The following is a 21,749-nucleotide window of genomic DNA, read 5'->3' as shown; positions in this document are numbered from 1 at the left end:
TGCTTGAGTCTGCTTTTTCCAGGTACCTGAGATGGAGCCAAAGAATTCTCGGAGCTTCTTGTATTTGTCTGTGTAATCGCCGGCCTCTGTCAGCACCGCGTCATAGTCTGCAAGACACCAGCGCAAAGTCTCTGGTCACTCATGTGCCAGGACAGTATCTGTGGCAGCAAAGAGAGAAGGGGGAAGCTGGAGTCGGGCAGCACGGTTTTCATTCCAGCAATTTTAGCAGCAAAACACTTTGGGTATGGGCTGTCAGTCAGAATAATATAAATACTAAATACTTGAAAGTGCCACCAAAACTGCCCATGACCACAACATGACCCTGAATTTCCAGGCATCTTTCCTGCCTTCTGGGGACTCTCAATCTAAAGGCGGGCAGGGGCCATATCATTTCAAGGGCCTGAGCAGGGAGAGGAGGCTACCCTCATCTAAGGACCTCCCTCGCCTGCGAGTGCCCCTCACTCCCTCCAGCTGACTTCCAAAGGCTCGCAGACATGTCAGCTGGCTTCATGCTCTGACGGCTCTAGAAGTTTAAAAGGGACAATCCAGACCTAACCTCCACCTTTCGCAGGCACTTCAGAGCCAAATACATTAAAGGTGCCAGGGCTATCCCTAAAGGACTCTCCATAAAAAGTCTAGACACAGAAATGTTGGGGTGTTCCAGGGAGGGTACGTATTGGGGAATACTTGCCATAGCTGGTGACTTCAGACTTATATTCATGAAAATGCATGGCTCCATTTATGAAGCCAAAGTTGGTGCCTCCGTGGAACATGTAGAGGTTGATGGAAGAGCCAGCATCGATGATGGCAGACACTGTTTTTAAAACCTCTACAGCAGTTGGGGAGGAAGGGGAACGTGCAGAGTGAGTTAGAGTTTGAGACAAGCCGTAAGTCCCTTTTGCACTCTCACCTTTCCCAATCCCTCCTCCAGTTCAACACTGTGGCTCTTTCCTTCAGCTTTTGCTAAAATCCCAGTCGCAGGAGGACAAAGAGAAATGGCCAGATCACAGCCCCAGAGCGTGGGCCCTCCAGTTGTCTCATAAATCATAGTCAAGCCTCCATTGACTACTATTTGCACTACCTGCAGCCCAGCGCAGCCTTCTGTCTCTACGAGGCATGCTTCTCAACTGTTACCCCAACTTAGAAGGACACAAAGCAATAGGATTCATAATTAGAGATACTGATATAGTGCTGACCACCTCCCCATCCCACCTTTATTAATGAACCAATGACATGAAAAGACAGTATCAAAGGATTTATATATTAATATACATATTAATATACACACACGCACACAAGTGTGTGTAGCAGATTGGCAAATATTAAAAATTATTTTAATACTTAGTGTTGATGAATCAGTGGGAAATGGGTATTCTCGTTTAATAATGGAGAGCTAAGAATTGCTACAATCTTCCTGGAAAGCAGTTTAGTAAATATATACCAAAAATTGCATTCATATACAATTCTGTTGCTAGGAAGTTATCATAGGAAAAAAATATGCCAAGTCTGCAAAATTGGATGTTCAAGAATGCTCACTAAAATGGTGTTCAATTAACAAAATCACTGGAAACAACCTAAGTGTTCATTAATAAGAGATTGGGTAAATAAACTGTGATTTATTCACCAGTACAGTGGGTTTCTTTGCATTCTTTAAAACAGTGATGGAATCTATGTCTAATAGCAGACAAAGTTGTCCAATTGTGTCATTCGCTGACACAAGCAGGTGACAAAGAGCAGATATGACAGCATTTGTCCACATCTCTATCTGTAGGTGCACAGAGGGCTGCAAACAGAGATACAATACAGAGAACTGCCTGGACAGTGGACATCACAATGTTTTCTTTGGGCTCTAAGATTTTTATTTCTTCTTTGTACATTTTCTGTATTTGCTAGGTGTTTGCAATAGGCATACATTACTTATGTAATTACAAAAGCAATGTTGAAAGTCCCACCGTTCACTTCCAGTATCAAGACAAGTGATTCTGGAATATCAAGACCTGACTATTACACACAAAGCCCCAGAAGCCTTGCCCTGCAACAGCTCATGTACATCAATTAGCAGATTATCTGGAACTTACTCCTCCTTCTTAGATCAGCACCCATGCTGGACGTAGGCACTGCAAAGCACTCACCAGAGGAATCCAGGATGTTGTGTGGGCCTCCCCAGGAGTCAAACCACCCTGTCCAGTACTCCATCACCATCTTGGGCTGAACCCTCTGGGTGCCACAAAATGAGAGGTTAGCTGGTCAAAAGAGATAGACAAAAGGGAGCCCTTCCTGGAGGGGAGTGTCAACCCGTCTGTCCTGCCAACTCTCTCCTGGCTACACACCCCTGGTCTCAGAGGCCACTGAAAGCAGAGCACAGATGAGGAAAAATGCATCTGCACCAGCTTAGCCTCCATGTGTGGTCTCTACACTACAGGTAGAAAGTAGAAAGCATTCCCAAAGGTGATGCAGTGGACCCTGCTGCCTAATGTGGTTTTAATGTTGCATACAGTGCTGGCAAGAAAACACGAGCTCTGTTCAAAGTAAGTCTTCGTTAGAGTTCAGCATCTGCTTTGGGAGCCTTTACATTGCTTTGCTTTCTGGATCATGCCAAGCTTTGTCTGTCCTCTCCCAGGGAAGGAGAATGGTCTATTAGGATAACCATATTGTGGACACAGACCCCTCCGTTGCTACTTCCTTTTAGCTGGAACAGTCAGGGGGCTGCAGAGTGAATCCCTCTTCAAGGTCCAGGTTAGTTTCAACAGATGTTTACAAAATTGGACCAGAAGAACAGGGCATTATAGTGCAGCTATTCACAGAGCAGGCTCTGCAGCCATGATGTCTGGCTTCAGAGCTTGGCTGGGACATTCAATAAGTCTTAAATATTACTTCAGGATACTGACTTTGGCACAGGATTGTCCCAGGGATGCAGACATTGTCCTCAGAACCATGCTCTACTCTCGTATGTTTGCAGCAGAAGTACCAGAGCACCTTAGGGGCAGGGGTGCGGAGGTGGGTGAGGACTGATATGCTGGTATTTTAGGTTCCACACAACAGCCTTCCTCTTGCATCAAGTACCTTCTCTGTTAGTGACAGCCTTACATGTAGGGGCAACTGAATACAGAACAACAAAATCTGATCCAAGGTGATAGGTCAGATTTATGAGCTATTGAGTAGAAGGTACCAACCACACCAGAAAAAAGGCCAAAATAGTACAATAAATTTTTTTTTTTGGCAAACTGGTGGCTTGGTTTTTTTTTGCAGCTGTCTCCCTCCCAAGAAGGAGATATACTGTACTACATTTAAGTCACTAGAAAGGGAGAAGTAAATTCTAAGTCCCACATGTCAGTAGTCTCCAGTGCCCGGAGGGTGCTCCCTGACCTGAGAGTGCTGGGGTCAAGGGAGGGGGATGTTTACCAAAGGCCCAGGTCACTACACTGTACGACAACCTTCAAGCCGGAGCTGTGCACTCACTCAGACTGTGCTCCCCTAACCTGCCACTTACCACGGGGTACTTTATCCGTTCTATGAATGTCTCCTTAACTGTAAAATGGTAATGACAGTAGCCTGCACACATGGGTACTTGGAAAATTAAATGAGATGATGCATGTAAAGCCCTTAGCATACAGTGCCTGGCCCTTAGGAAGTGCTCAAGAAACATTCACCTTCATTGTCTTCATCACTGGACATGAAGAACCAGTGATGTGCTTCTCGACACCCTAACGGGAAGCAGAGCTGGGGCCTGTACTGTTTGATCACTCAAAGGAGACTTTGATCTGAACAAGCAAGCACCCATGTCCCCTTCCTTGAGGAAAACGGACATCACTGAACTGCGGACAGAAAGGCCTGCAGCAGTGCCATTCTGTCAATAGGATGACCAGCCTGGGCACACAGGTGTGGCCACTTCTCCATGGGTGACTGTGCAGGAGCCAACACGAAGAAGCACTGCTGTCCCACGTGCCTTCCAAACAGTACCTCATGTGACCCTCAAACAACCCTATGAGTAGGTACTATGATTATCCCCACTTTCCGAAAGAGGAAAGAGAAGCACAGAGGGGGCACACGATGAGTGGGTGGACAGGCAGCTCTCAGCTTTCCGTACTGCTCCTGGACAGCACGCAAGTACAATCCTATTGAGTTACGAGGCAATTGTTGACTTAACACGTCTCTCCTCACGCAGGTTACAGTTCGATAAAGGCAGAGGCCCCGTCGTCTTAGTCCCTGCAGTGGAACGGGGCCCAGGCCACTCCGGGAAAAGGGCAGGCACTCAGTAACTAGTCGAGGAAGGAAGGAAAGGAGAAAGGGGCAGGCCCTGGGGCCCCCAGGTCTGCCAGGGGTGGGGTCCCAACTGACCCATCTCTTCCTGGGCACCTTCCCCACCCATTCTGCTTCACCCTCTAAATTCCAGTAGTAGCCTCAGCATACACATGGGTGGCCCTCTCTACCCTGCAGTGGTGACTTCATATGGCTGTGCCGTTGGTCACTACCTCTGCTCGGGGGGGAAAAAAAAAAACAACAGCAGGGACACAGAACGATCCCAGTGTCCCCATGTGCATCTATTCATGGGCAGACACAGACACCCCAGCAGTGGTCTGGGCCCAAAGTGGTCTGGGCCTCGGGATCACATGTATGTCACAGTGGTGGCTGGGGCCACACCCTTCAGTAATGGGGGGTAAGAGCTGAGGCCTCTCAGTTCAGTGAATGGGCCACAGCTGCCTTGGCTAGATTATATCTATCCTCTCAGGACAGACACACAAACTCAAGAGAAATCAATCAGAATTGGATTTAACTGTCAATTCCCATCCATCTGATGGGTGTTGAGATATATCCAGAAACTCATCATTCCTTCTGACCTGGAATGGACCAGGCTTCCTGTCTTGCTGGTTACAATAATATTTCTAGACCCAGAGGGGCTTTACAGGTTAAAGTCAGATGTGTACAGTGCGAGACACGGAAGTGTTTCTCCCCTCAGTCCCTAGGGCCCGGCCCAAATGGAGCAGTCTAGGGCTAACTGAACCCTAAAATTCTAGTGAAGAGCCTCTGTGAGCGCACCAAGCCTAACGCCTCAAAAAGGATGCCCCTTCTCAAGAGGTGAAAACCACATTCATGCATCGGCCCACGCAGCAACACCTCAGAGCAATTTTCAATTTCCCTTGCCAGGCGCCGGCAACAAGGTACACAGGGTTGGGATTTGCAGCGCAAAAGGAGGGCTGTGAGCAGAAAGTCTGACAGAACCCAGAATCCCTCTCCCCATGTGGGGAGCCCGGAGCACAGTTGCAGGCACTCCAAAGAAGACTTTCTGACAAAGAGGCTCAGCTTAACTCTAGGAATTTCTACACTCACGCTGAGCAGGGCAGGCAGCTTTCCCTGGGTCAGACTCACCTGGACACTGAAGAGAAAGGTGGTTAGTAACTGCAGCTCATGTTGCGACTTTAAGTTGATGGTGGCCAGCACTGTGAATGGAAAGGAGTAAAGAGAAACAAAGTATTGTCTGGAAACCGGAAGACTCTTTGAATTACCCCAGACCTTTCTTAATTCACCGGCAAAATAAAGTAACTGATCTTGACATTATTTCCCACATCCAATTAGAGTTTCGTTCCTCTGATGTCAGATTTATCTTGTTCATCTTGGCAATTCTACTACTCAGCACAGATCTTACAGAGTAGTCACTCACTAAGCATCTGTTCAGATTAACATAATTTTTATGTGCATTTCTGTTAATTATTCTTTTGTAGGGAACTACAGTCTGATCTTTATACCTCAAGCATCTAGTACAAGGTAATGAACTAAATGTAGATTCCCCTTTTATTTCTTAGATGGCAGGCTAATTTTCTATTATACCCCATGATGTGTTCATTTTTTTATTTATAATTGTATTGTAAATGGCTGTCCATCGGTGAAAGGTATGCCCAAAAAAAGATGTGCTACGTTTGGCCTATGGCCATGGATCCCTGGCCCACCCCAGCAGCAGAACTTGGCTCTGAGGCTCTTTCACTGCTGCTGTCTGCAGGGCAGTGGGCCTCACATGCAGCAGCTGAGGCCTGAGGTCCAATAGGCCTGGAAAGGCATGACAGAGACGGAACCAGCCTGGCCAGCTGGCCACCCTAACGCTCTCCTGTCGGACATGAGCCCCTGGTTAGCAGTGATTAAAAGCAAACAAGAACTGAGGCTCCTGAGGTTAAATAACGCCCCTCAAGGTCACACAATAGGTGAGCAGCAGAGTTACACGGCAACCCCAGGCCCATGTGACCCATTGTTCTGTGATGTCACTGTCCTCCAGAAACCCCCGGGGGTAAGACACTATATCCAGACCCCTCCTCACCTTAAGTGGAAACTCCTTGAAGGCAGGAAGCCGGTCTGAAACTGACCAGGCAGAAATCTCAGACATCAACAGGATTAGTATGGCTAACTAAACAATAGTATCTATTCCTATCCTTTTTGACACTCCACTGAAATAAAATTAAAGGAATGAAAAGGTAGAAGTCTGCAAGGAACAAGAACTGGAGAGGAGACATAGCAGAGATGGTTTCAAGAACACCTTGGGAGATTGAAAATGGGTGGTGGGTTGGTAAATGGCCTAGGAAAGTGGAAGAAGTGATGGCTGGCTCCCCAGCTCACGTCCAAGGAACTGTGCAAGGGAGGACATCCATCCCGTCTCACGCACTCCTTAAGCCTGTTTCCCCACTGGTGGCCATCCCCTCAGGGGACTACACCCTCTGGGAAAGCTGACGCCTCCAGGTTTGGAGGGTTCGGGCATAGCAGAGTGTGGGTAAGAGCCTAGAAGGGGGAATAAGGCCAATCTGAACAAGGGGAGCCCTGCCCATTCCCCCCACCTGCTCCCAGAATATCTGTAGCAATAGACCAAAGTATTCTTCTCTGGAAACATTGAATAGATCTAAAAACAGTATCTCCAAACACTGATGTTTGGGGTTCTCTCATTGAAACAGCCCACCACAACCCAGTCACCCCACAGAGCAGCACCCCTGTCACCAGCCTCTCCTAGCACTCAGTTCCCAAGTGGCCGGTTAGTGCCTCTGCCTTAAACTGCTCAGTCAAGAGCCAGGCAATTGAGTAAATCTCATGGAAGACTGAGCAGAATAGGTAAATGTTAAAAAAAAAAAAAAATAGTAACATATCCTCAGAGAGAGAGAGAGAGAGAAGATAGTACCCATTTAAAAAGTACGTTATGCAAAAAGAAACACACTCAAGAAAAGCAGGATCCAGGAAATAACAGAAGGCCTAGGAGACAAAAGTTGAGGAATCACCCAGAAGGTAGAACTAAAGGGAAAAGAGGAAAAAAATTGAAAAGTGACTTAGAGTTGCTACGAGAGTCCAATCTATAAAAAACAGGAATGACCAAAGATCAGAAAAAAGAGGGAAAAGCATATCAAAGAAATGCAATAACTGAACGTCTCACCGTTGATGACCATAACTATTCCAATCAAATGACCCTCAGAAGTGCCACAGAAAGGAGAAAGTTTCATGCCAAAGAACAGCACTGTGAAATGCCAGAATATCAAGGATAAAAGGAAAATTCTAAAATTTTCTAACAATAGGAGAGAAAAAAAATAGAACATATAAAAGGATCAGGAACAAGAATGTCTTTGCACTTCAGCAGCAATAGTGGATGTTAGAAAGTAACAAATCGATGCTTTCTTCAGAGTTCCAGGAAACGGGTTCAACAGCAGACACAGAGGCCAGTCTCGGGTTACCGATGCAGAGGCTGCCAACACCCCTATCAGGCTTGATACAGTGTGATACGTACAGGCATTTGAAAAGACACCTGTGATAGGAGTGTGGAATATCTTTGGTAAAGTGTTTAAAAGAGAAAGGGGAAGAGTGGAGAGAAAAGAGAATTGAAAAGAAAAGCAAACATGATAATTGCATTGAAAGTGACAAGTAAGCACATCGGAAGTGAGTCAATGCACAAAAACTGTGCAAACTATTGGACACATGGTGAAGCCTGCCTGAGGACATCACCTGTCAGTCATGCACAAACACCGACTATCGATGTCAATCAGACGGGGAAGGGGCCATGGCTACACCACCAGGAAAGCCCTGGGGAGGTGAGGTGGAAAGAGAACCAGATCCTCAACCGGAACGGAACGAGGAATCAGTAGGTAGACTTTTAAGTCGATACATGTAAATACAGAGTACTATATGGATCGTATTTGGAATTATGAAGGAAAATGTCAGACGAAAAGTTAAAGAGTTCAAAATGTTATTTCTGGATAGTGGGAGGAGGGAAGCTACACAGTATTTTTTTTTTTTTTTAACAGGACTTTATTGGGGAACAGTGTGTACTTCCAGGACTTTTTCCAAGTCAACTTGTTGTCCTTTCAATCTTAGTTGTGGAGGGCACAGATTCAGCTCCAGGTCCAGTTGCCGTTTTTAGTTGTAGGGAGCACAGCCCACCATCCCTTGTGGGAGTCAAACCGGCAACCTTGTGGTTGAGAGGAGGTGCTCCAACCAACTGAGCCACCTGGGAACTCTGCGGTAGCTTAGCTCAAGGTGCCAGTGTTCAATCTTAGTTGCAGGGGGCGCAGCCCACCACCCCTTGCAGGACTCAAGGAGTTGAACCAGTAACCTTGTGGTTGAGAGCCCACGCTCCAACCAACTGAGCCGTCTGGCACTGGCCCATGTGGGAATCGAACTGGCAGCCTTCAGCGTTAGGAGCACGGGAGTTCCAACTGCCTGAGTCACCAAGTCAGCCCCTACACAGTATTTCTTACTAAGCATTTCTACGATTTGACTTTCAGGCTTTGTGAATGAGTTACTTTAATTACATTTTTAATTAATTAAAAATAAGTCATTCCAGGGAGGTGGAGGGAGCATCCACACGAGGCTTTCCCCTGCAGAATGCTGGAGTGCTGAAAATCTGCACCAACTTCAAAGGGTCTTGCCTCCCTACCAGCACTGGCCTCAGCTTACCCCTACCGCCCATTCCAAGCCCCTACCCAGATCGCTGAGAGCTGGAGGACTTGAAAGAAGCCACGGGAAGGCAGCGCCACCTCGTGGAAATGACAGGAATGGCTGCAGGTCTTCATCAGGAGACAGGGTCCAGGTGCTTGAAGAACTCAACTCATCCTGCCTGGGGACCAGTGCCTTCTCCTACCCATTCAGCCACAGTCATTCCTTGAGTGCTAGCTCCACACGAGGCACTGGCCTAGGGCTACAGAAACGCAAATCCCTTTCTTCAAACGTTCGAGCCAATGGAGGGCAATGCAGAAGGAACAATAAAGTGCTAGGTGTGCTGCAGCAGAGGCCAGTGTGATTGTAGGAGCCCCCCGGAACAGCGGGTAGTGGACAGGAGGGCCCTACATCCACTGGCATCCTTTCAGTGCACAAACAGTGCCCAGGAACAGGAGCATGGCTAAACAAGACAGAACTTCCTGCTTCAGTGAGACAGATAAACAAAACACAAAAACTACCCAGAATGTTAGAAGGCAATAATAAAGCAGGGCAGAGCTCTGGGAGAAGTTACAATTTCAAATGGGTGCTCGAAGGAAGCCTCACTTTGAGGTGACCTCAGAGAAAAGCGGGGAGGAAATGGAATAGCTGCGCCCCGCAGAACTGGCAGAAGCCTGGGGGTGTCCAGCACGTTAGAAGAACAGCAAAGAGGCCAGGAGGGTGGAGCAGGGTGGGCCAGGGGGAAGCGAGAAACACTGGCCAGGTCACAGAGGTCACGGGGGAGGCCCTTTGAGGTCATTCTCAAACTTGCACTTCACTCTGCTCGAGACAGTGTGCACTTGGAGTTCACTTGGAGCGTGACATAATCCGAATGACATTTTCAATGGCTGCTGTGTTGAGAAAGAGCTATGAGAGAGTCAACAGTGATAAAAAAAAAGGGACATTAGTTCCAATGCTGCTGCAATAATGCAAAAGATTATGGTAATACTTGAGGTGGTAGAACTTATTTGGATTCTGGATAAATTTTGAGGATAAAACTAAAGATAAAAAGGATTTGCTGATGGCTGAGTGTCAGGCATATGGAAGGAGAGGAGTCGAAAGTGACTATAAGGTTTACAAAGAGTGATCAAAAAATACAGTGAATGTTTAAATTAAAAAAAATTTTTTACAGTAAAAGGCACATTGTCATTAATCCCCCTCAAAATACTCTCCCTTGCATTGAATACATTTATCCCATTGTTCTTGACGCTTTCTGAAGCACTTCTAGAAGTCCTTTTTTGTGAGTGTCTTTAGTTGCACTGTCGTGGCTGCCTCGATGTCCTGAATCAATTCAAAACATTTACCTTTCGTGGTCGTTTTGACTTTGGGGAAGAGCCAGAAGTCACATGGTGCCAGATCTGGTGGATAAGGTGGATGAGGACACACTGTAATGTTTTTATTTGACAGAAATTGCCATACTAGAAGCAATGTGTGACACGGAGCATTGTCATGGTGGAGGATGAAGTAAAGGCACTCACAAAAGAGGACTTCCAGAACTGCTTCAGAAAGTGACAAGAATGATGAGATAACTGTTTTCAAAGCGAGGGGTGTATTTTGAGAGGGATTAATGGCAATGTCCCTTTTATTGTAATAAGTTTTTTATGTAAACGTATTTTTCGATCACACCTCATAGGGCCTATGCAATTGGGGGAAGATGAAGTTGCAATTTACTGAGAAAATGGGGGCCAAATGTGGGGGGCCAGGTTCTAGGAGGGAAACAGACAAGTTTAGTTCCCTGGTAGTTCCACTCAGACTGGTAGCCTCTCCGGGGCATGCCCAGAAGGCAGAGGTAAGACAAGAGGAGTTCAGGAAAGGTTCCTGATGGAGACAGACATCTCGGACTTATGGACACATAGATCCTATTTAAAGCTGTCTGGATGACATCACCAGATCAGATGGAGAATTCATTCCAAGGAATGAGCCATAAAGAATTTGAACATTAGAGCTCAGGAACAGAGAAGTGACCAGCACGGAACACCAACAAGGAGCTGCCCGTCAGATTAAAACCGGGAAATGGGGTCCCAGATGTCAAGTGAGAAAAAAGTTTCAGGAAGAGGTTTATGGTTGCTGACAAATAAAATCAGGCAGGTCAGAGGTGACAAGGACTGTTTAAATTTATAACATGGAGATCACTGGAACCTTGAAAAGAGCAATGTCAGTGGAATGGTGAGGGTGGTGATGTGATCACCACAGTTTAGGAGAGCTCAAGAGGAAAGGGTCAGGGCAGCAGTGAGTACGGACATGGGGAGATTTTTTGAAAGGAGAGCAGAGAAACCAAACAGCCTCAGGGCGGGGAAATGAGTCAAGGGTTTTACTTTTAGAAGAGAGAAATAATAACATGTTTGTATGCTGGTGGGAATGACCCAAGAGAGAAAATTTGGTGATACAGGGCTGAAGAGGGAGTTGCTGAGCCAGCTCTTCAGTAGGTGACAGAGGGCTCAGTGCATACGTGTGGAGCTAGGCCAGTGCATCTACAGTCACAGGGAGAGGCAGAGGTGGGGTACAATGCTGGTGGACAGAGAGCTGCTGTGGTTATCTACTGTACACTTACTCTCCGTCACTGTACGCGCTAGACCTCTGTAGACAGACCCCGGGAAGGGTCAGTCTCCTCTACAACTTTGGCAGAACTGGAGAAAGCCATCCTCACAGTACATCCCATGTTTCATCTTCTGGGCACCCTTTGGAGACATTCAGAGACCTCAGATGCACAACTCACATTCCCTATGTCTTGCAGTCTGCAGAGCACTGCTGGCGTGAATGTGCAGTAGAAATGTGAAACCAGCTACAGAGCTGACTACGGCAAGCCTGTCTCTGACATGGAGGCTCCAACTTTCTGAGGCCCAGAGCTTTGGGCCCAGTACCAAAGGGAGAAGGACAGGCAACTCCACTTGTGGCTTAGGACATAGGGGAAAGCATGCATTTCCAGGCCAGGACACTGAGCCCTCCCCCCACCCGCACAGCCTCCGTCCAGACACCTCCATCAATGACCTCCCCCACAACACACACACGTTCTCCATGCAAGGACCTCCAGCATCACCCCCACCCAGCCCCTCACAGCTTCAATACAGGAACCTCCAGCAACAGTCCTGCCCACCCCCCAAGCCTTTGAGACCTCCATCCAGGTACCTCTACCCATAACCCTCCCTCCCACACCCTCGGTGCAGGTACCTCCATGGATGACCCCCTTGCTCAGGCCATCCTTGTTGTCTGAAGTCAAAAGCAGCTCCACAATTCCTCGGTCCTCCAAGGCCTGTGGGGGGAAATGAGAGTAATCAAAGCCTGTCATTCCTCGGAGCTCCTGCTGTGTCACACAGCTGGGAATGAGGCCGCCAGAAGAGAAAGAGGGAGAGGTTCATATAAAGCATTTATTTCTCTATAGGAAACAGAGAAACCCACCCTGTCTATGCGTGGCATGTTCAACAAAGCTCCCATCAGCTGGAAGTCCAGCCATGGCAGCAGCAGGGCTGTCAGGCTCTGGCAGCCTTTGGCTGCTCCTGATCTGGCAAAGTGCCCGGTCTGGCTGCTGTGCTATTCCTAGACAGGACTACTCAGAAGCCAACTCAGCAAGGCCAGCTGCCATACTGTCACTCAGAAATAGACGGCAGGGATCCAAGAGTGGGTCAGGGCCTCCAGGACAGCCCACCCCTCCTCTTTCACCATCATCAGAAGCAAGCAGTCCATCCCTTCCCCATGCCCAGAAGGGTGGGCTCTGGTTACCAGCCATGTCACGGTCACGTGCTCACAATACACTGCACATGCCCAGAACAGGAAGTGCTCCTTCAAGGTTGTAAGTCAAATGATGAAGTGGAGGAAACACACGCTGTGCTGAGGGGCAATAACAATTTTCCCACTCGGAACAACTGCTAACACTGTGGTGCATTTACAATCATTCAGGCCTTCTGCCAAGCACTTTACATAGACTGTCCTATTCAGTCTTCACAATTAGCATCTGAACAGTACATACTCAGAGAGGTTGGGTAAAGCATCAACGGGTACAGAGCTGATGAGCATGAATCTGAACTCAGAGTCTGTCTACCTTCAAAGGCTCTTCTCTGGGGCTGTGGGCAATCTGGGGTCAGAAACACCAGCAAGGGGATTTGCCCATCATTTCCCTGCAGGTATGATGACAAGACTGCTTATTGCAACACAGTTCTTTTGGAAATGAGCGGAGTCAGAGGGATAACACAGTAGATGAGAAAAGCTCATGTCTGCCCCCAGATGCTGGTAAGGAAGGAACAGAGGGGCTCTAATTCCTGAAACAAAAGAAGCTGCAGGAATTTAACCCATTAGGCGAGGTGAGATTTTTATCAAAGCCCTGTACTCACCAGCTCTCCACCCAGTCATTCACTGATATTTAACCAGCTTTCCTTAGGTTCCCACCATGTGCATACAGCCCTGTGGGGGCTGGGAGGCTGTAAACATGGGCAATAACCATCTTTTATAGCTGTACCATTCAGACATGACCTTTCGCAGACACTGAATTACTGGCTACGCACTGTAAGGGATGATTACTGCCTCCTGAGCACCAGCCATATGCCAAGCGCAGTCGGGGCCCTTATGCCTATTATTCCACTGTGTTCCCACAGCAGCCTTACAGCATGGCATTCTTGTCTCCACTGTGCACACGGTGAAAAGGTCATCATCTATGCTGATGGTGTCCACATGTCCGCAACACCCCAGGAAAAGTTACATGGCAGCTCAGGAAAGGATCCTCCCAAGAGCTCTAGGATGACAGAGGCTGTGCCGTGCTGCCTCTCTCTGCCTATCTGTCTCACACGTGGATGCCTTTCCCAGATACCAGGGAAGTGGGACTGAGCAGGAGAGGTCCCTGAAGGACCTCCTCACCTCCCCTCAGTGGTGCTCTCCTCCTCTGCATCTCAGTAACTCGGTAAACACAAGCTAGAGAAGCCCCAGATCTTAGAACTCGGTGGAGGGAGTGAGGTGTAACAGAAGGAGCACTCCTGTCCTGCACCCCAGCTGGGATCTTCCTGGCCAATTCAAAGACAAAGATGAAGATGGCTCTGGCTGGACTTGACCATCAGGACTGAACTCTCTCCTTTCCAGCTTTAGGAATGTCACTCTTCCTAGAGACAGTCTTGCTCCCTACGCCAAGGGCTTTCTGCACGGGAGAAGGGTGGGGAAGAGTGGATAAGAAGCTACAAGCTGAAACTGAAAAAAAAAAAAAGAAAAGAAAAGAAAAAGCAATCATAGAAAACAGATTACCCATAGAGAAATAAAAATTAGACTAACAGCTGACTTTTCAGCATCAAAATAAATGCTAGAAAGACTAGAATAATGTCTTCAATGTGCTGAGAGAAAATTTTCAACATAGAATTGTCGCCCAGGGAAAATATGTTTCAAAATGGAGAGGTATATAAACACAAACCCAGAAAAGAAAAAGTGTAGAGAGTTTGGCCCTAAAAACTCTCAGTAAAGAAATTTGAAGAATGTTCTTCAGGATGAAGGAAAGTAATCCCAAATGAAATTTCTGAGATACAGGAAGGAAAGATGAGAAAAAAAGTGGTAAATTGGTGGATCAATCCAAGGATTCATTGACTGTATAAAATAATAACCATATTTTTGTGGGGTTAAAAAAGGAGAGAGAAATACAGGACAATTTTATATATATATATATATACACACACATGAAACTACAAGCTGAAGTGCTCAAGCCTTAGTCTACCTCTCTGCAGGGACTAAAGTAATTTCCAGATGGAAAATGAATCTGCCTTTGACAGAAGAAGAGACGCTGCCAAGGACATCAAGAGCCAAAGCCAAAGCAGCTTTAATTAGGTGAATTCACAGAGGCCACTTAACATTTCCTCAACGCACATCATGGCTGACCATTCAAAGTACTCCAAAACCAATACCAGAGATTCTATCAAAGTCGTATTCACTGACTACTTACTGTATGCCTAGAACAGTCCTGAGCCATGTGACCACACATATAGGCACAATTCAAAGAGGCAAATACTCCTATTAGTCCCATTCCATAGAAGAGAAAATGGAGGTTTTAAAAAATGCATTTGTTCATTTGACTCAGCTACTAAGGCACAGAAACCAGGTCTGAGTATTAGCCTGTTCTTTTAAAGTGTTCCTCTAGCCCTGCCCTTCTCTGTTTCGCCATACGTTAAATCCACGGTTCTCCACCTCTCCCACACATAGGAATCAGAAGTCTGAGCGCCACCCGAGATTCTTAGATTGGTATGGTACATGGCCTGGGCTACAGAGGTTTTAAAATTCCCCCAGATGGAGCCAATGTGCAGCGGAAGCTGGGAACCACTGCTTTAGATGCTGAAAGGAGAGCAGCTTCTCCAAAAAGACTTCTCTAATCATCACCACTCAGTTAAGTCAATTTTTTTTTTCCTCAGCCCCTGCAACCCTATGTATGTAATGCCATCCCCAATTAAACTCAATCAATAACGGGTAAATGAGTGACAACCCTGTTGAAATAAAAGTGTGGAGAAAGAACTCACAAATTAATAAATGGTACTGAGAAATGTGGCAACAATATGAGAAAAACACCAGACCCACATGTGACACCACAGCCCATGACACACTCCAGAGGAAGGAATGTGAAGAAATGAATTGACTGACACTTACTTTCTTGATGTAAGGCATATAGGCAGGGTCTTTGTTATAGGAACCGTATTCATTCTCCACCTGCACAGCAATGATGGGTCCTCCGTGCTTGTACTGGGGAAAAGAGAATCAATCAGAGCTGAGTTGGTAGTGGGAATAGTATTGTCTAATTTCACCACACTGATCACCAATTACTAGCAAAACATCCCGTTTGAAAGCAAAAGTCTCAAGAAAATTGGTATATAATTGAGAGTGATGTCAATAAGACAGAGTGGGAAGTTTCAGGCCCGTGCTTCCCTAGGGAAACATCAAATAAAGAACTGCATAACTGACTAAAACAACTTTATAGGAGCTCTGGAAGCCAGTGAAATGTTTAAGCAAACAAATAAGTGCTCAATCAATAAAAAGACACATTCAAAATAGTAGGAAATTCCCTGGTGTTTTGCTTGCCCTTGCCCAACCCCGCCCCAGCATAGCACGGCACACAGTCAAGAAAAAGCATCCCAAATCCCAGTTCCCTCCCTCAAGATAGAAGGAGCAAAATGGAATTTGTTTGCAATGTTCTGGGCTATCTGTAGGCTTCCCAGCAGACTAGTTTTTTCTCATCTGACTTAGAGCTCAGACAGGAAATGTTGGCAAAGTTTGGACTTCCTCAGGTTCACATGTTTCTTTAGAAACTATTTCTAGAGATTTACTTTGTTCCTCTAAATGAGCCATGTTCCCGTTTCTTGTATGCCTTGTGTTTTTTTTGTTGTTGAAAATTGGGCATTTAAAAGAACCAGGGCCAGCCCGGTGGCTCAGGTGGTTGGAACGTGATGCTCCTCACGCGGAGGTCGCTGGTTTGATTCCCACAAGGGTCAGTGAGCTGTGCCCTCTACGGCTAAGATTGTGAACAACAGCTCTCCCTGGAGCTGGGCCGCCGTGAGCAGCTGGAGGTCGGTGTGAGTGACAGGCAGCCGGCAAGAGCTACCATGAGCTGCTGTGAGCCGCAGACTGATGACCAGGGACCAACTGCCTCAGCAGAGGGCGAGGCGAGGGGGGGGTGCGGGGTAAGGCTCATAACACCAGCATGGGCCAGGGAGCTGTGTCCTACACAACTAGACTGAGAAACAATGGCTTGAACCAGAGAACCGCTTGAACCAGAGTTGGGGGGGAGGCAGAAGAAAGGGGAAAAATAAAAAATAAAAACAATCACCTCTCCCAGTCTTTGCAGATTTGAGGGGAATGCCATCACTATTTAGTGGGCTCCTGAGTTTGAGATCAGCCCAGGGTGAAGGCTTAAGACCATGTCAAATATTTTCTCAACATGGGTCCTGTCCGGACTATGTGTACATTTTTTCCCCCACTGGCTGCTTTTACATGTTTTACTTTCTCAGAGTCTCATACCAGCTTTTCCTCATGGCCTTGGATGTTCTATTGTGTTCCTCTGCCTGTAATACCTTGCCCCCAGGCATCCATGGGTCTGGAGTCCCCCTGAAGTTTTCATATGCTGCGACCCAACACTGTTTCAAAGAATTACATGCAATGGACTTACTAGATAATGAATATAAAACAACTGTCATAAATATGCTCAAAGAGCTAAAGAAAATCATGGACAAAGAAATCAAGGAAAGGATATATGAACAAAATGAGAATATTAACAATGAGATAGAGCTAAAAAAAGAACTAACCAAATTCTGGAGCTGAAACTGAAAAATACAATATCTAAACAGAAAAATTCACCATGGGAGTTCAATATCAGATTCAAACAGGCAGAAAAAGGAATGGGCAAACTTGAATGCAGGTCATTTTAAATTATTGAGTCTGAGGAGTGAAAAGTAAAAATAATGAAGAAAAGTGAACAGAGCCTAAGGGACTTATGCAACATCAGTAAGCATATAACTATACCCCTTATCTTCTCCCCAAAAGGAGAAGAAAGAAAAGGGCAGATATAGTACTTGAAGAAATAATGGCTGAAAACCTCTCAAATTTGAGGATACAAGAATATACAAAGTGAACAAGCTTCAATGAAATACAAGCAGCATTAACCAGGAGACCCACACCAAGACATATTACAATCAAACTGTCATCCAGGCTCCAGGGCTGAAGCTGACCAAAGACAAAGAGAGATTCTTGAAAGGGGCAAGAGAAAAGCAACTTGACATGTACAAAGGATCCCCAATTAAAGCTATCAGTGGATATCTCATCAGAAATCTTGCAGGACAAAATAGTGAGATGATATATTCAAAGTGGGCAAAGGGAAAAAAAAAACAAAAAACAATAAACCGAGAATACTTTATGCAGCAAAAGTATAAAATGAGGGAGAAATCTCCTTCAAAAATGAGGGAGAAATCAGGACATTCTCAGACAAGTAAAAGCTGAGAGATTTCATTACCATTAGACTTGTCTTAAAATAAATGCTACATGGAAAAGAAAAAACAACTATGGCAACACCAGCACTTGAGGCTTGAAGAGAGAGACGAGCTAAAGAAGGTACAGTTTTTCTTATGGAAGAATATAGTTATTTCATGATGGCATTTGCACCTCCAAAAATCACAGATGGTCCCAAAATGCAGACAAAAATGAGTACCTGGACACCCCTAAACCATCAGCTTTTGAATGAACAAGTATTTGAAGAAAGAAGAGATCTGCTTGAAAAATGGTTTGACAAATGGACAGACTCTCAAAGAAGAATCCTGACAGGCCTGTTTGAATGCTGCTCCCTGTCACAGCAAAAGTTCTGCTGTCAAAAGCTTCAGGAAAAAATTCCTGCACAAACTCTGGAATTTACTACCAAGCTTCCAAGGGTATTATCTTTATACATCTTTTCTTTCCTGGACCCCCAAAGCCTTTGTCATTGTGCACAGGTGAGCTGGCTTTTGAAAAACTTAACTGAGCTGGATCAGCTCTGGATGCTCAAATGTTTATGGTTTAACTGGTACATCAGTTTTTGTCCAACTCCCTTTGAGCAGGGTATGTGGAAGAAGGACTATATTCAAATGGTGAAAGAACTTCATGTTACCAAGCCTAAGACACCTCCCAAAGATGGGTTTGTGATTGTTGATGTTCAACCAGTTACAGGCAGTTCTCCAGAGGGAAAACAGTCTTCATCAACTTTCTGATCCTCTTCCTCTTTAAGAAAGAAGAATCAGCCAGGGGAGAAAGAGCTCCCACCCTGGCGATCCTCTGATAAGCATCCAACTGATATCATCCACTTCAATTACCTGGAAAACTGTGACCCCATCGAGCCAATCTGGCACAGAAGAAGGAAAAGACATGAAATGATCCCAGGTTCCAGCCGACAATCACATGATAAGGAAAATAAACTGCAGGACAGATGTAAGCTAAGAAAAGCACAGTCACTGATATCCCTAAGTACAGAACCCAGTTCCCCTCTACAGGTTCCAACTCATCTCACCTGGCCTCCTCGTCAGTTAATGGAGCTCCCAACCACTGATGGAACAGCGAAACTTCTCATGCAGTATCTTTAGAGACACTCTGGGCTTCAGTCATTACCATCCAGGTAATGACTCCAGAGCTGAAGCTGACTTACAAATGTGGAAAGAGTTCTCTAGAAATGACAAGATGCTCTACATATTGGAGCGTTGGATGTTACTTGGCTCCTGTATTGGAAACTGTTGCTTTGGGTACCTTATTGTGAAAGTGTGTTCTACAGTATTTCAGCCAAAGGCATGCATGGCATAAATGTTGACATATTTACAAACTTAATAAATGAATAAATAAATGTTACACGAAGTCCCTCAAGTTGAAATGAAAGGATGCTAGGCAGTAACTTGAAACCATATGAAAATATAAAGTCTCTGGTGAAGGTAAATACATTTTAAAAATGTAAAAGCCAATATTATTGTAATTTTAGTTTACAACTCCACTTCTTATTTTTATAGTATTTAAAGATAAATGAATAAAAAATACTTATGAATCTATATTAATGGGTACACAGTATAGAAAGATGTAATTTTTTACTTCAATAACATGAAGAGGGATAGAGCTGTAAAGGAATAGAGTTTTTGTACATGATTAAAGTTAACTAGTATCAATACAAGACAGAATGTCATAACTTTAGGACCGTATATGCAATAGTCACTTTATAATCACAATTAAAATATCTATACAATGTACACAAAAGGAAATGAAAGGGGAATCAAAACTTGTCACTATAAAAAAATAACTAAATACAAAAGAAGGCAGTCATGGAGGCGATGAGGGAGAAAAAAACTATAAGATATACAGAAAACAAATAACAAAATGGCAAAAGTGTTTCCATACCAGTAATTACTTTAAATGAATGTAAATGGATTAAATTACCCAATCAAAAGACATATATTTGCAGAATAAAAAAACAGTATCCAACTGTATACAGTCTATAAGACACTCACTTTAGATCTAAGGACACACATAGGTTAAAAATGAAAGAATGGAAAAAGATATTCTGTGCAAATAGTAACCAAAAGAGAGCAGGGAGACTTTAAGTCAAAAACTGTTAGAAGAGACAACAAAGGGTACTATATGGTGTGTGTGTGTGTATACGTTAAATTATGTAATACATAAAATTATATAAATGTAAATATATATATATACATACATATATATATATATATATATATATATATTACATACATACAAGACAGCTTTATAATAATTGCAAGAGATTTCAACATACCATTTTCAATAATAGATAGAACAACCAGACAAAAAATCAATAAGGAAATACAGGACTTGAAACACTATAGATCAATTAGATCTAATAAATATAGAGAGAGCACTCCACCCAACAATAGAACAACACACATTTTTCTCAAGTGCACATGGCATATTCCCCAGGATAGACCATGTGTTAAGCCACGGAACAAGTTTTAATAAATTTTAAAAGACAAATCATACAAAGTATCTCTTCCAATTACAATAGAATAAAACTAGAAGCCAACAGCAGAAAGAAAACTGAAAGATTCACAAATATGTGGACCTTAACACCCTCTTAAACAATGAGTGACTCTAAGAAAAAAAATCACAGGAAAATTAAAAAATATCTTGAGACAAATGAAAATGAAAACACAATATAACAAACTTATGGGATGCAGAGAAAGCAGTGCTATGAGGGAAATTTATAACTGCAGACACATTAAAAAAGAAGAAAGGTCTCAAGTCAACAACCTAACTTTTCACCTTAAGGAACTAGAAAAAGAGAGATACACTAAACTCAAAGGTAGCAGAAGAAAGAATAATAATAAGGATTAAAGAAAAGATTAAAATAGAGAATAGAAAAATAGAGAAAAAACTAACAAAATCAAGAGTTGGTTCTTGGAAAAGATCAACAAAATTGACAAAACTTTATTTAGATTAACTAAGAAAAGAAAAGATGCAAATAACTAACAATCAGACATTGCTACCAATTTTACAGGAATAAAAAGGATTATAGGAGAGGAATACGAACTATACACCAACATATAGGATAATTTAGATGAAACAGACAAATTCTAGAAACACACAATATGCCAAGACTGAATCATGAAGAAATAAAAAATCTGAATAGAGCTATATCTAGTAAAGAGATTTACACCAATCTTTCTCAAACTCTTCCAAAAACAACTGAAAAATAGGTAACACTTACAAACTCATTCTATGAAGGCAGTATTACCATAGCCAGAAAAAGACTATAAGAAAAGAAAACTACAGGTCAATATACTTGATGAATACTGATGTAAAAGTCTTCAAGAAAATACTAGCAAAACAAATTTAACAGCATATTGAAAAGATTATACAACAAGAGCAAGTGGGATTTATTCCTGACTGCAAGGATGATTCAACAAAAATCAACATTAACAAAATGAAGGGGGAAAAAAACACATGATCATCTCAATTGTGCAGAAAAAGCATTTGACAAAATTCAAGATGCTTTCATAATAAAAACACTCAACAAATTAGGAATATAGGAAAACTATCTCAATATAAAATAGGCTATATATGAAAAGCCCACAGCCAATCTCATGCTCAATGGTGAAAGATTGTAAGCTTTTTCTCTGTGATTAAGAACAAGGCAAGTATTCCTGCTTTCACCACTTCTATTCAACATAGTATTGAAAGTTTTATCCAGAGCTATTAGGCAATAAATAAATAAATAAATAGCATCCAAATTGGAAAGGAAAAAGTAAAATTGTCTCTGTTTGAAGACAGTATGATAATATATGTAGAAAAGCATAGATTCCACACACACACACACACACACACACACACAC

At 44.0% G+C, this 21,749-nt stretch overlaps 1 protein-coding gene and 1 pseudogene across 1 annotated transcript in view; one reads left to right on the top strand and one right to left on the bottom strand.

Moving 5' to 3' along the window:
• Window positions 1-21,749, bottom strand: part of LOC117017402 (beta-galactosidase-1-like protein 2) — a 48,252-nt gene that overhangs the window by 5,580 nt on the left and 20,923 nt on the right. Inside the window, exons 6-11 of the mRNA XM_033097553.1 lie at window positions 15,538-15,630; window positions 12,103-12,184; window positions 5,368-5,438; window positions 2,133-2,217; window positions 692-829; window positions 27-107 (exon numbers count right to left, since the gene is read on the bottom strand). Of these exons, the coding sequence (XP_032953444.1) occupies window positions 27-107; window positions 692-829; window positions 2,133-2,217; window positions 5,368-5,438; window positions 12,103-12,184; window positions 15,538-15,630 (550 nt within the window). The remainder of the gene's footprint in view (window positions 1-26; window positions 108-691; window positions 830-2,132; window positions 2,218-5,367; window positions 5,439-12,102; window positions 12,185-15,537; window positions 15,631-21,749) is intronic.
• LOC117017805 (F-box only protein 16-like) lies at window positions 18,022-19,156 on the top strand (annotated as a pseudogene).

The sequence above is a fragment of the Rhinolophus ferrumequinum genome, chromosome 25 (assembly GCF_004115265.2).
Source record: "Rhinolophus ferrumequinum isolate MPI-CBG mRhiFer1 chromosome 25, mRhiFer1_v1.p, whole genome shotgun sequence".
Lineage (NCBI taxonomy): Eukaryota > Metazoa > Chordata > Mammalia > Chiroptera > Rhinolophidae > Rhinolophus > Rhinolophus ferrumequinum.
The sequence above is the reverse complement of the archived record's forward strand: the minus strand, read 5'-3'. Positions and strand labels throughout refer to the sequence as shown.